We start from the raw sequence: 12049 nt of genomic DNA, 5'->3' as shown, positions 1-12049 counted from the left end.
GACTACAATAAAACAGAGCAAACTCTTTGCACAATTAGTATAAGTTACTAAGTGGCAGAATAGCTGAAAGTAAGCATTTCTCTGGGTGCAATGCAGGTGCAAATGAAAACAAAACTTAAGATTTTGTTTTTAAGTTTTAGGGAGTGCGTCATATAATCAAATTTAGTCTGTCTGTTGGTAGACTTCAATAAAAGTATATTTGCTTTTATCCTCTGCATGAAGACCTGCATGTTTTCTCAAGGATTTTGTGAACATTTCACTCCTCATAACAGTTTGATTCAAAGGATGAGTACCACCAGTCTTAAAGCCAAAAAACAAGGCCACTCTGGCACAAGAGGGATGTATTCAGGTGATTGAGAAATCCTAATATTTGCAGAGATACAAGCAATATTTTTTTAAAAGACAACTACTTTAGTGACCCCTCAGAAGTCCAATTAGGGTTCAGCATCCTCGGTAGCCAAAGAATGTTAACTATCAAGTGGAGAAGAAAAATGCAGTTGAGGAAAAGGGAAGAGAAAATTGGCTGGCTTGCTAGATTAGAAAGGGATAGCATTACTGAAGGCTGGCCCTCAGGACCCTGAACAAAAATACTTCTTTTAGGATATGAGAACTGCATTACAACTTATAGTGGAGCTCCATTAATAAACAATGCCCTTATATAAGTGGAACATGTACAGAGTACTAAAACATAGTACCCAAAAAGTAAAACCATACTTTCTCTAGCATAACTCTTCATTAATAACTGTTTCCATACCTTAAATTGACAAAAGGACTTATTGGAATACTGATTTTTCTTAAGTTCAGAAGTAGTTGCAAAGAGTCTTAGGACAAAGACTTTAGTTTCCTCATTGCCAGACAAAAACTATATGCAAACTGGTGTGAAAAAAATCAGCAAATGATTGCAAATTGAGCATATTTACAGCCTTGCATTATGCCAAGGTGAAAAAAAGCAAAGGCTCCCTCCACCCCAGGCCCATACGCAGACTGCGTAAGAACAGCTTTTCTGTAACATACTCTCACATCACTGGGAATCATGAATGACTATCATAAACGCATTGACAGAACTGGCATGTGTCCACTAGGAAGACAGATCTCCATCAGGTGGAAAGGAAACCACAATTACAATATTCATAGGGTTCCCACACTGATTTACAGCTGAAAAGTTAATGAAGAATGGTTAACTATGTCCACCCTATCCCACCACTCTGGGGTTCCTAGGCTCATGTTTGTTAGTGCCCATGTATTGCCATACTGCCTACAGCTTTCTAAGGTCTCAGCACAGCCTCTTATTGCATATTCTTTATAATTATAGATGTGAGAAATTCAACCTGTGCAGGCAAAGCATAAATTCTTCCTTGAAACTATGTGTCCAGACCCATGTTCAGCTTGCCTAAGGTGTGCTGTGACTTCCAAAACAGCTGAGGAAGGGGAGAACAGATACAAAAGATGTATTTAAACTCTGGTTTAGTTCAGGCAATGAGGGTCCAATTACATGCAGCAGTTTTAACTGCAAGAAGCACCTACCTAAAAACTGTCCATTAGTGATAAGAACAAAGAGACAGCACACAATACAAGCAAGAGAGAATTTCATCAAACATTTTAATTCTATTGAAATAGAATAACATATTTAAAAGCAATTACATATCATTTCAGACACTAATTTCACTGACAAAACAAGAGACATATTAACATAATAAGTACGCAATACATTAATTGCATTAGACCTATTGAAGTGATGGAAGGTAACACTAGAGACATACAGATTTATGTCTCTGGAATATCATACAGAAGAGAACCTATGTTTCTGAGCGGGATTTTTTGGACAATCCACTGATATTGCTTCCTTTCCTCTTCTGGGAAATGCTGGAATCTTTGGGTAGCTCCATGTTGTTTTGTTGACTTTCTTCATCTAGAATTTTCAAAGCCTGAAATATTAGAGAACATCAGTTGGGAAGGAAGGAAAACGGGATGACTGTTCATTTATATGTTTGCACTTCAAAGAAGCAATGCTTTCATTCGCACCATACAAGTGCTCCCTAATTTAGAACCTCAGAAGTTGTGCAGCACATAAAGCTCCTTAAAGATACAAACTGTCCAACCCCTACCCCCTTTTTACCATGCTCTTGATATTCACCCAAGATCACCTCAGGTCCTTATACTTACTTTATACCTTATCACATTCAGTGGTTCAACAGACAAGTTTGTGATGATGCAGAAGGATTAAATGTCCCTTTCTTTCCATATTGCTCAACTACTTTTATTTGTTCTAGAGAACTCTTTGTCCTTTTCAAAAATTCCTTTAGTATAACATCAATAAATTTTGCAGGGCATAAGATTTTTATAGGCTATGCACATATTTTTACCACAGATATACCAATCCTTTATAGGACACTTGGGGAAAACATTCTGGACAGTGTAGAGACAGTGTAGTTCCTCAAAGAAATGCAGAGTTCTCTCTACAGAAAGCCTAAATTCACCCACTTTTTAAATTCTACTAGCAGTCTGAGAAGCAAAAGCCACTTCATTTTCATCCCTGCATCTTTATTGGTTTACAGGCAAGAAAACATGATTACTGAAGCAGCAGTACTATTTAAAGGCCAGATGTCCCTAGAGTTTCAGCTGCATAATCACAATCTTCAGCAGGTTTGATCACTAGTGGAAGCCACATTTGCCAGTTACTGATTACCATCTTGTGCTTACTGAAGTGTAATTTAAACTGACAGAGTAGCCTACCTAGAAATTATTGTTACAGCTACATAGTCTATACCCATCACTATTGCTGGGCTGTGTCTCTGAAAGAAGCAACTCTAGCTCTCTTTAGAGTGATGACTCCATAGGTAGCAGGTGCTAATCCAAGATTTTCATTACTATTCTATTTGTTCTATCAGTTTTCGGCCACACTATAAGACCTATACACCATGTATTATATCTATGTTCCCCTAAATAGAAGTCTTTGCAATTCCTTTGCTCCCTCAAACTTGTTTTTCCAGCACTGCCCATGCTTCAACTCCCACAATTCTACCTGGTATTTTGCTGCAGAGATCGCATGCACTAGTACATAGATATCAGTCTTTTACTCAGTTATCTGTCTATACTTTCTCGGACCAACAAATTGGGACAAAATCTTAAGCAAATTTAAACTTAGGCTTGCTCTGCACTTTTAGTAGGATGGAATCAGTGTGGCAGAGACCCAGGGTCACAGAAGAGGGTGTACCACTCAAACTGCATACAGGAATACACTTTAATATTCCACTTTATAAAAAGAAAAAAAAACCTTCTTCCACATTAAAATATAGCACAAAGAGGAGCAGGATGAGCTAGAATCTCTCTCATTCTCTGCTGTGCTAGAGTATATGTGTGCATGCACATGTGTGTCTGTGTTCTAGTCTGTAGGGATTATTACACAAGGAAACATTAAACATAAGAACGTAACAGCAGCCATGCTAGGTCCATCTAACAGATCTAATCCAAAAATCTGTTCACCCGATGGCCAACTAGCTGTTTGTGGGAACCCACAAATAAGCATTCAATTATAGCATTCCATCTACAGTTCAAATAGATACAAATCCACTCTACAGCCATGGGATTCTCCTACCGCATTTTGCCACATGTGTAGACCAGGCCTAAATGGAAGCATATTCAGAGGCAACTTGCTAGATTAGTGAACAAAACTGATGGCATGGATCCAGATCTCTCTGAAATCAATGGGTCTGAAGTACAGAATACCATTTTACCAAGAGCCCCTTAGATCCACTGATGAATTTTTTCCCATACAAGGAGCATGTGTGCTGCCACAAGTCTTATAATCAGGCTGCAAGTTAGTCAGAATTCCAAGTAAAATATGATTGCAATAGAATAAATTCAAAACACTCTTACCCAAGGCATGTTTCACAAGATCAGACAAAAATAAAATACAGTAAGACCTGAAATGCTATGGTACTATGGCCAAAAAATCAACACATACGCACAAGCACATACTCACTTTGCCAGAAAACAAAGGTATTCCAGAAAGGAGAAGTTAATCCAGACACTTCTGTATCATGGTACATTCATAGTTCTTCCATTCCACAAATTCAATTATAGGAAGATAGGCAATTAAGTGACGCAGATCTGAAATATTTCATTGGGTATAGCAAGACTATACATGTGAAGATTAACCTACACCCAATTCCTTTATAATAAAAGTGATGTATTTTTCTTACCATTGTTGTCTGGCCTGCATACTTCCCTGTCCATTGTCTGGCATTTCTGAGGAATTCTTGCTTGTTGTATTTATACTCAGAGGACTAGACATAATAAAAAAGCAAGAGACAAGGATAATTATGGCCTCAGCTATAAGACCATATTATGTCTGATGACAGATTTACCAGACAGCATGGAAGTCTGTTTAACCATACTAGATACTTAGGAACAGAAGACTGATCTTTGAAAGAGCCCTTAATGTTTTATATACTGCATGTATAATATATGCATCCAATATATGCATTTTAAGCATGGATATTTCAAGATGGAGAGTGCTCACTTCACTATTGAAGCATATATATTTGCACATCTGACACTTCATAATTAACACAGCCTCTTCTCAGATACATTACTAGAAATTAGAAGATTTGTATCTAGAAGAAATACACTGCAAGCATGCATGAAGAAACCACAAAATGCAATGTATTTGCCTTGCAGAGCATATAAACTTAGGGTACAGTTTAATTTCCAAAACTGAACACACATTCCACCAAAATAAGAGGAGAAACTTACTATGTCAGCCATGAGAGGATCATCGGGGTTGGGCTCATTCATAAGCATCTGTATGGAAGTCAGGACAGCAGCAATATTCAAGGATGGCCTCCATGCACCCTTCACAAGAAGGAGAAGATAGATTACTGGGGACAAGGTAATGGTAAGACACAAGTGAAAGCATTCCTTACAGTGTATTCCTTTGCAGGCCTGAACTAGATTTTTCTCAAGATTGCAGTTGATTAAGGGGCAACCATCAGAACAACTAATATGAACAAGCGTGGATTACAACAAAATGCTGCCATGCATTCTCATCTCCTAACAGGAGTAAAGATACTTAGTTTCTATATTTCCCCTTCAAGGATAACAGTAAGGAGCTCAAGTAGGGCAATTCTCTCTCTCATTAAAACACAAACACACCTTATTTTCCAACTCACAAGCAACATTCCTTGGAGCCTAAAGATCACCGAGTATGCATATTATTCATTGAACCATTGAGATGAGACACAGTTTGCCCCCCCACCCACACACACACACTTCAGACTTTATTTAAAATTTAAATGTCTGAAAACCTCAGGTTTCTGCCAAGCATGTTGATAATTATTTTGTACCTCAGTGACCTCCTTTTGACTACAACCCAGGTAGCACTTGCCATCTGAATTCATTACTGTCAAAACACTGATGATCATTATTATCAGTGTTGTAAATAAACATCTTGCAAGAATGTGATTCTCAAAAACAAAATGCAATCTCCTAAAGGAATTAAAACAAGACATTCATATGAAGCCCAGACAAGTTATCTGTACAGCTTCTTTCCAACTCTCCTCAGCCTGCCAGTTGATGTGCCAGGATCCACACTTGCAGATAAGAATGCCTGTGTTTGGTAGCTTTTACCACTCTCACCAATCTCTTTAAGATAAGCAATTAATTACCTTGGGTGGTGATCTGAGAACATCCAGGCAAATTCTTCCAGCTGAGTCAATATTGGGATGATAGATGGGAGTCAGAAAGCGTATCTTTGGGGGTTCAAAAGGATACCTATTTTTGAAATAAGAGAGCTAAGGACTTCAGAATTTTAACATCTACAACTCCCCCTTTCCTGGGCATTTTAAATATATATATACTCAAACCTACATGATACAATATGATTTTCAATTGTCCACACAATTATGTATTGATAGCTCTCTTCGTATTCCAGTCCCCTAAGGATCTGCAGTCTAATTTGTCCCATTTATTATGACCACCATTTATTCCTTCTTGAAGGTCACTTTAGCTAAGTACATTTCTGTATTAAATATTTTTTAAAAATCACCGCTTACCTTTCAGGCACAATTACCTCCAATTCAAAAACCCCTTTCTCATATGGTGTATTTGCAGGACCCAGTATTTCTATTTTTTAAAAAAAGACAGATATTAAAATGTGTCAACACTGCCCTCTTTAGGTAACTGTTGCAGCCACTGAAAAAACAGTTGAAGATTCATCACATAAGTTACAGTAACTTAAAGAAGCTGGACCAGAACAAAAAAAAAAAGAGTTCCAAAGAGCCTGATTATTACTTGTCCTTTAGAGTTTGTATTTAGCTCTGCAATTCAAAAGACAACTTGGATCAGTCTGTATTTTCCTTTTCTAAACAGGGACCTCCATACGAACAAAATACCAATAAATATTTACTTCCGTTTTCAAACAAAATCATTGTTTTGGTTGAGAAACAACTAACAAATCTTTACTTCTAGAAAGTTCTGGATATTTAAAGCTCTATTTTGGGCATGTTTACTCTAAAAAAATTCCTGCTTTGCTCAACGGAACGTATTTCCAAGTATGTATACATATAGTTCCTGTCATAATTTTCAAGTAAGAGATTTACATGCATACAGAGTCCACATCCTGTCTTCATAATTCTACAGAAAGTTATAGATTGCATAACTAAAGTATTTAAATTAGGGACCTAGATCATATAATAACTTTATCTAGTTGCAAACTAGTATGTTTTGGCTGTTAGAACCACCATCTTCAGAAAGAACTATGCATTTCAAAACTGAAAACCTCATTTCTATAAAAATGATTTAAACCGGTCTCAGAGGCGAACAGAATTTAAATCCACATACACTGGTAGGAACAAAAGGTGGGAAAAAAGCACTGAAAATAATTGCATATTCGATCAGTTATGATAGCAGTCCATTTAAAACATTGCTAGTGAAGAGCACAGAATTAAAATCACTGCAACCCTCTCCTAAAGATAAATAAAGATCAAATCCAGACAGATGCATACGGGCAGTAAGTTCATCTATGCGACTTCCATTCTGCCAGCAAGTAATGGCTGGTGGTGGCTCTGTGGTCAGCAGATGCAGCTCTCTCTTCAATCGTGAAGCCCTTTGCATTGTACTGCAAAGCATGGGAAAAAATTGCATCATTTGATTTCATCTTATTTCAGTAAAGATAAATCCTTTGTTAATCGGGAATTACATATTGCCCATGCAGTAGCAACAAATTCTTGAAAATAACTGTCCAAAGCTTTACAACAGGATTTACAGGTTTTTAAAACAAGAAACAGTTTTACCTGAAATTGTTGCTGAACAATGAGGATCACTACCAAAACTATGTTGATGTATCAGAAGCCATATTTTACAGCAAACTCAAATAAATGGGTGACTGAAGTTTGACCAGTTATGTATAACTCTGCAGACACCAGTAAACACTAGGATGGGGTTTACTAGCAGGCATTGCAAAGTACTATTTCAGAATAGCATCCTTTAGAGAATGAAGCTTTTTATTTTAAAGATCCTTCTTTTTCTAAAGATTTCTGTTTTGCAGTGTTTATTATAGAAATTTTAGGGCACAATCCTGTGCATGCATAGCAACAAAGAAATCCTCCAGTTCCCAACAAACAAGCATGCATAGGATTATGTTCTTAAGGCCTTTTGTGGAAGCAGCAGCAATGCCTATATAAACAGACTCACACACTTTAGTCCATGCCTACCCTCCTGGCAATCTAGCTAACTGCCCTGCCATTTCGTTACTTTTGCTTAAAAAAAAATACATCAATGGACTGAAGGTCTATGCTTGCCTTTCCCAACCTGATGCTCTTCAGATGTTTTTTCAGTTTCCATCAGCCCCAGTCAATATTGTGTATGGTCAGGGCTGCTGGGAACTATAATTGGAAGGTGTCAAGCTGGAGAAGGCTGACATGCCATAATAAATTTGCTCATCTTTAAATTGCCTAAAGATACTACTTATGGTGGACCTGCTGAAATCCCAACAATCGTAAGCCCATTGATTTCAGTGTATCCACAACAAGTGGGGAGGGAGGCACCCATCACAAATGGCCACTGAGAACTAACAGGTCAGGTTTGGCTTGAAAACGAGCAGTGGAAGTGCGGCCCACTCTTGCCTCTGCCTCCTAAAGAGGCCTTGACTAAAAGTCACATTGATGGCGGCTCTGGAAGCCCAGGAGGCTGCCCTTCCGTGTCCCCTGACCCTTTTCTCCAAAATCTGACGCCATGTAAAGCGGAGTTGGAGGGTCTTCAGTCTTCTCCCCCAATAGCTGCAAAGATGGAAGAGTGAAACTGAAGGAGTGCTTATTTGCTGGCATCTGGGGGACCTTTTGAGACAGGGGCCGGCAGAAAGTAGCTTTCCAGATGTTTCAGACCTCAACGACCAAGCATTGCTGGCGCCTGAACTCCAGGACGTCTGAAAGCCTACCTTCCACCGCTGCTTGAGGGAACAGGATACGTCCGGGGGGGGGGGGGGGGCGGAAAATGCCAGTAATTTCCCCTCACGAAAAGGAAGGAATGCCTTCTTCTGGCGCTTTTCTGAAAAGCTAGGGAGCACCTACAGCGTAACTGCTCCCCGAACTCGAATTATTCCCTTTCCCACCCCTGCTGCGAACTAGCCCCCACCCCAGCCAGAAGCAGCTAGCCCTGCAAGGAGGAGGTCCACAGTTTTCGAAGGCGGGGAACTGGCAGAATTTCGAAGGTACTTCGCCGTTTACCTCAATCTCCAGCTTTCCCGGAAAAAACCCTTCGAGGAGTGGGACTAACGCGCGGCCGCTTCGAAACAAGCGCGACCCGGCATGCCTCGCAAGTCGCGACATGAATGGACGTGTGGGGTGCCCTTCAAGATCAGCCGGAGTGCCAATTGGTCGATGGGGACGGGAGTTCCGCCTTGCGGCACCGAAGCGAGCACAGTCGTCGGAAGCGCTTCTAGTGTGGGTTTGGTCTCGTCCCGTGCTGATTTTAATTTCCTTAGCAGTGAATAAGGATAATACAGGGTTGAATTACCACCAATTTGCTGATGATCTAATTGCTTGCTAGGTCCATTTTGTATATACTTAAGTTCTAACTGAATCGTCACGGGATGGAATTTGTGTCATTTCATTCCACCTTCCATACACACCCTTCTTATGCATTATAAATGTGCTAAATTTTTTAAAAGTGGGCTTTCCAATGTAAACTAGACACGGCTTAATGATGCCACGTAGCGTCCATAGTAAAGGTCAGGGGCATCTCGCATTGCAAGAACCGTGATTTTGTTGCGTGTACAGTAATGCAACATCGTCGTTTGTTCTCAGTAGAACGCTTCCCCGGCCCCGCCTCCCGTCCATCTTCAATCAACCATTAATTGCCTAGGTGTAACTAGCCAAGCGCATGTACAGAGTTCTTTTTACTCAGGAGAAGCAAGTAGTTTAAAAGCCATAGCTAAATTCCAAGGCAACATGTTGTGATACAAGCATATAAAGTGCTTGTTAGTAGAATTATTCATTGTTTCACGGATTATCTCTGTGAGCTGTTGGCACTGCAATTCTGTATATCCCTAGTCAGAAATAAATGTTGTTGCATTCTATGGGGCTTATAGATTGCATCCTATGTCTGGGATTAAGTTCCATTAAACTCAGTGCTATGTGGGAGTATGGGTGCATAGGTTAATTGTAAGCTGTTAACTGGATACTCAGGACAGTGACCTTAGCTTGTCTGTGCATCACAAGGATAAATGTACTGCTACCTTGTGCTACATAAGGAGTCGCTCAAGTATAGTATTCGATTTAGCCTTTCAGAAAGGCTACAATCTAAATATACAACACTGTCTGTCTTGGGTCTTAATAAGAAACCTTAATAGTTATTTTGCTCCTTTAATACTTGCATAATAAACCCTTGCTCAGTAATTGGGTGATAGGGATGTTAATAAAATCCCTGTGGAAATAAAAACATTCTCATAATTGCAGTTTGTAGTATGTCCACATATTTTAAACAGGAATATCATTACTGGGTGGTGGTTTGATTTGCACTATTTGACAATTCTAGTGCATGTGTACTAAAATATAAATGCCACTATATTGAGAAATTAATACATAGGACTACAATCTTGTTTACCCAAGTTATTTGAGTTGACACTGTAAAGCAGTTTTCAGCTGTAAATTGTGCTTGAAATTTTCTGCAATAGGTTTCGCTAGCACCACCTGCTGGTTTCCTGAGACAAGGAAGATGTGAAATTGATTAAAACATGGGCCAGAACCTTTTAAGTTGTGCCAGGTATCACCTTGAGATTTGACTCTGAAGGCCTGGTGCAAATAATTCATTTTTATTTAAACTATTTGCCTGAAATGTACCAGTACAATAAAAGAAACTGCATTCCAAAACATTTTGAACATTTTGTTTTTAATGCTTAAAAACATTTAGTTTTTAATACAGTGGTACCTTGGCTCACGAACTTAATCTTTTCCACGACTCTGGTTGTGACCCAAATTGGTTGTGACCCAAGTCAAATTTCCCCATAAGATTCAATGTAAATAAGGTTATTTTATTCTGTAACTATTTTTTTAATCAGAAATTTTGAAACAAAGTGACAAAGAACAACAAAGTAACCAAGTACGTACTGTACAGTACAGTGGAGAACACTAACCTAGGTGCGGGGGAGGTTATTGTTTGGAGGGAGGGTCCCCCTCCATAAGGGAAGATCTCTTTCAGGGGTTTCCTCTCTTCTTTGTCTCTTAGCTGCAGGGTCAATTTAGGTGAAAAATCTGTCTATAGTCACTTGTTTTTTCCTGCGCTGCATAACCCTCCGGAAATGAGAGACCACATTATTTTTCATCAGATTCAATACTCTGTTCGTACATTTATGTTGGGGTGGCGCTTCTCAAAGAAACCCTGGCATGGGCATGCTCCTGCAGGAAAGACGGGCACGATCTCGGCCATCTCCCCACCCCCCGAGTGGGGAGATGGCCATGATCGCAGTTGCATTCATGCAGGGAAGACATGCGTGATCACAGGTGCGCTCCTGCAGGAAAGACGGGCGCAGCACGCATGTGTTCCCTGCACGAACGCGACTGCAATCGTGGCCATTTCCCCACTCAGGAGGAGGAGGGCAGGGGGAGATGGCTGCAATCTTGGTCGCCACCCAAAGCAGAGTTTGTGACCCAAGTCAAAACTTTCATGAAATTTTTGTTCGTGACCCAAGGCATTCGTGACCCAAGGTACCACTGTACTTCCCTTCTCAAACCAATTAAACCTTCTTATAGAATTGTAAGTGTCCTTTCTCACAGCAGAAATAGTTTTTATTGACCTTGCTTTTAATGTATAGGATGTACTGTCTTGTTTTAAAATGTATGTGGATTTCCCCACTAAAGCTAACAAGAGGCCTGAAATAGTCCATGGTATCTGTTTTTAAGTTGCCTAAAGATTCCTGTGAGGAGAAATAACACTTAGGCTGCAATCCTATGCAAGTTGGAGAGAAAAGCCTACATCTTTCAGCATGCCCCAGCAAGTATATGGAGACATATAACCCTCACCCTTAATATATATCTGATCTGAATGCAATTTGTGTTTTGATGGTGTTAAGGACTAAATTGACAAGATCAAATGCCTTCTCCGTTTTCTTTAATGACTTGTTTAAACGTGCAGCTGTCTGAAGTAAAGAGTGCAGGGTATTTACATTTCTGAAGAATTGCACTTTTCCCTTGTATGATTTTACTGCAACGCACCGCCAGGACCGCAAACAAGAAAAGTCATGCTGGTTCAGACCAAAGGCCCATCTAATCTAGACCTGCCCATGCTCCTCAGAAATCGGGTATGCAGGCACGCCACCTCTGGTAAAGGAGGCAGCATATAACCAGTCTAGCAGCCACTGATAGCCTCCTCCCTCATGCATCTGCCCAATCCCTTTTTAAAGCCATCCAAACTGGTGGCCATCACCACTTCCTGTAGTAGTGAATTCCGTAGTTCAACATAGTTTAAATGTCTCCCTCTCTATTTTCTCCACACATGCATGATTTTAAACACTTCTATGTTTCCCTTTACTTGTCTTTTTTCTAATATGAGCAGT

General features: G+C 39.7%; 1 protein-coding gene across 2 annotated transcripts; it reads right to left on the bottom strand.

Annotated features, from left to right (window-relative positions):
- Nucleotides 1–1646: 1646 nt before the first annotated feature.
- Nucleotides 1647–8792, bottom strand: UBE2T (ubiquitin conjugating enzyme E2 T). Of its 2 annotated transcripts, none has more exons than XM_044447537.1 (7): nucleotides 8724–8792; nucleotides 7005–7117; nucleotides 6054–6123; nucleotides 5667–5772; nucleotides 4756–4854; nucleotides 4203–4286; nucleotides 1647–1925 (listed from the first exon to the last, which is right to left on the bottom strand). In XM_044447537.1, the coding sequence occupies exons 2-7, from the start codon at nucleotides 7111–7113 to the stop codon at nucleotides 1797–1799; spliced, it is 597 nt and encodes a 198-aa protein (XP_044303472.1). In that variant the 5' UTR covers nucleotides 7114–7117; nucleotides 8724–8792; the 3' UTR covers nucleotides 1647–1796. The 2 variants fall into 2 exon arrangements, with proteins under 2 accessions (XP_044303472.1, XP_044303473.1); XM_044447538.1 differs by lacking the exon at nucleotides 1647–1925 and adding an exon at nucleotides 4044–4110.
- Between the last annotated feature and the right edge of the window lie 3257 nt (nucleotides 8793–12049).

This window comes from Varanus komodoensis, unplaced genomic scaffold (genome assembly GCF_004798865.1).
Source record: "Varanus komodoensis strain SLA01 unplaced genomic scaffold, ASM479886v1 scaffold52, whole genome shotgun sequence".
NCBI classification, from domain to species: Eukaryota; Metazoa; Chordata; class Lepidosauria; order Squamata; family Varanidae; genus Varanus; species Varanus komodoensis.
Note: the sequence above shows the minus strand (reverse complement) of the source record. Positions and strands in the feature narration are given on the sequence as shown.

Coding starts and splice junctions, on each gene's coding strand:
- UBE2T (XM_044447537.1), bottom strand. CDS start 7,113: ATGCAAAGGGCTTCACGATTGAAGAGAGAGCTGCATCTGCTGACCACA. Junction 6,124..7,004: donor CATAGATGAACTTACTGCCC/GTATGCATCTGT, acceptor TTTAAAAAATAG/AAATACTGGGTCCTGCAAAT. Junction 4,855..5,666: donor TTCTCAGATCACCACCCAAG/GTAATTAATTGC, acceptor CTTCTTGTGAAG/GGTGCATGGAGGCCATCCTT.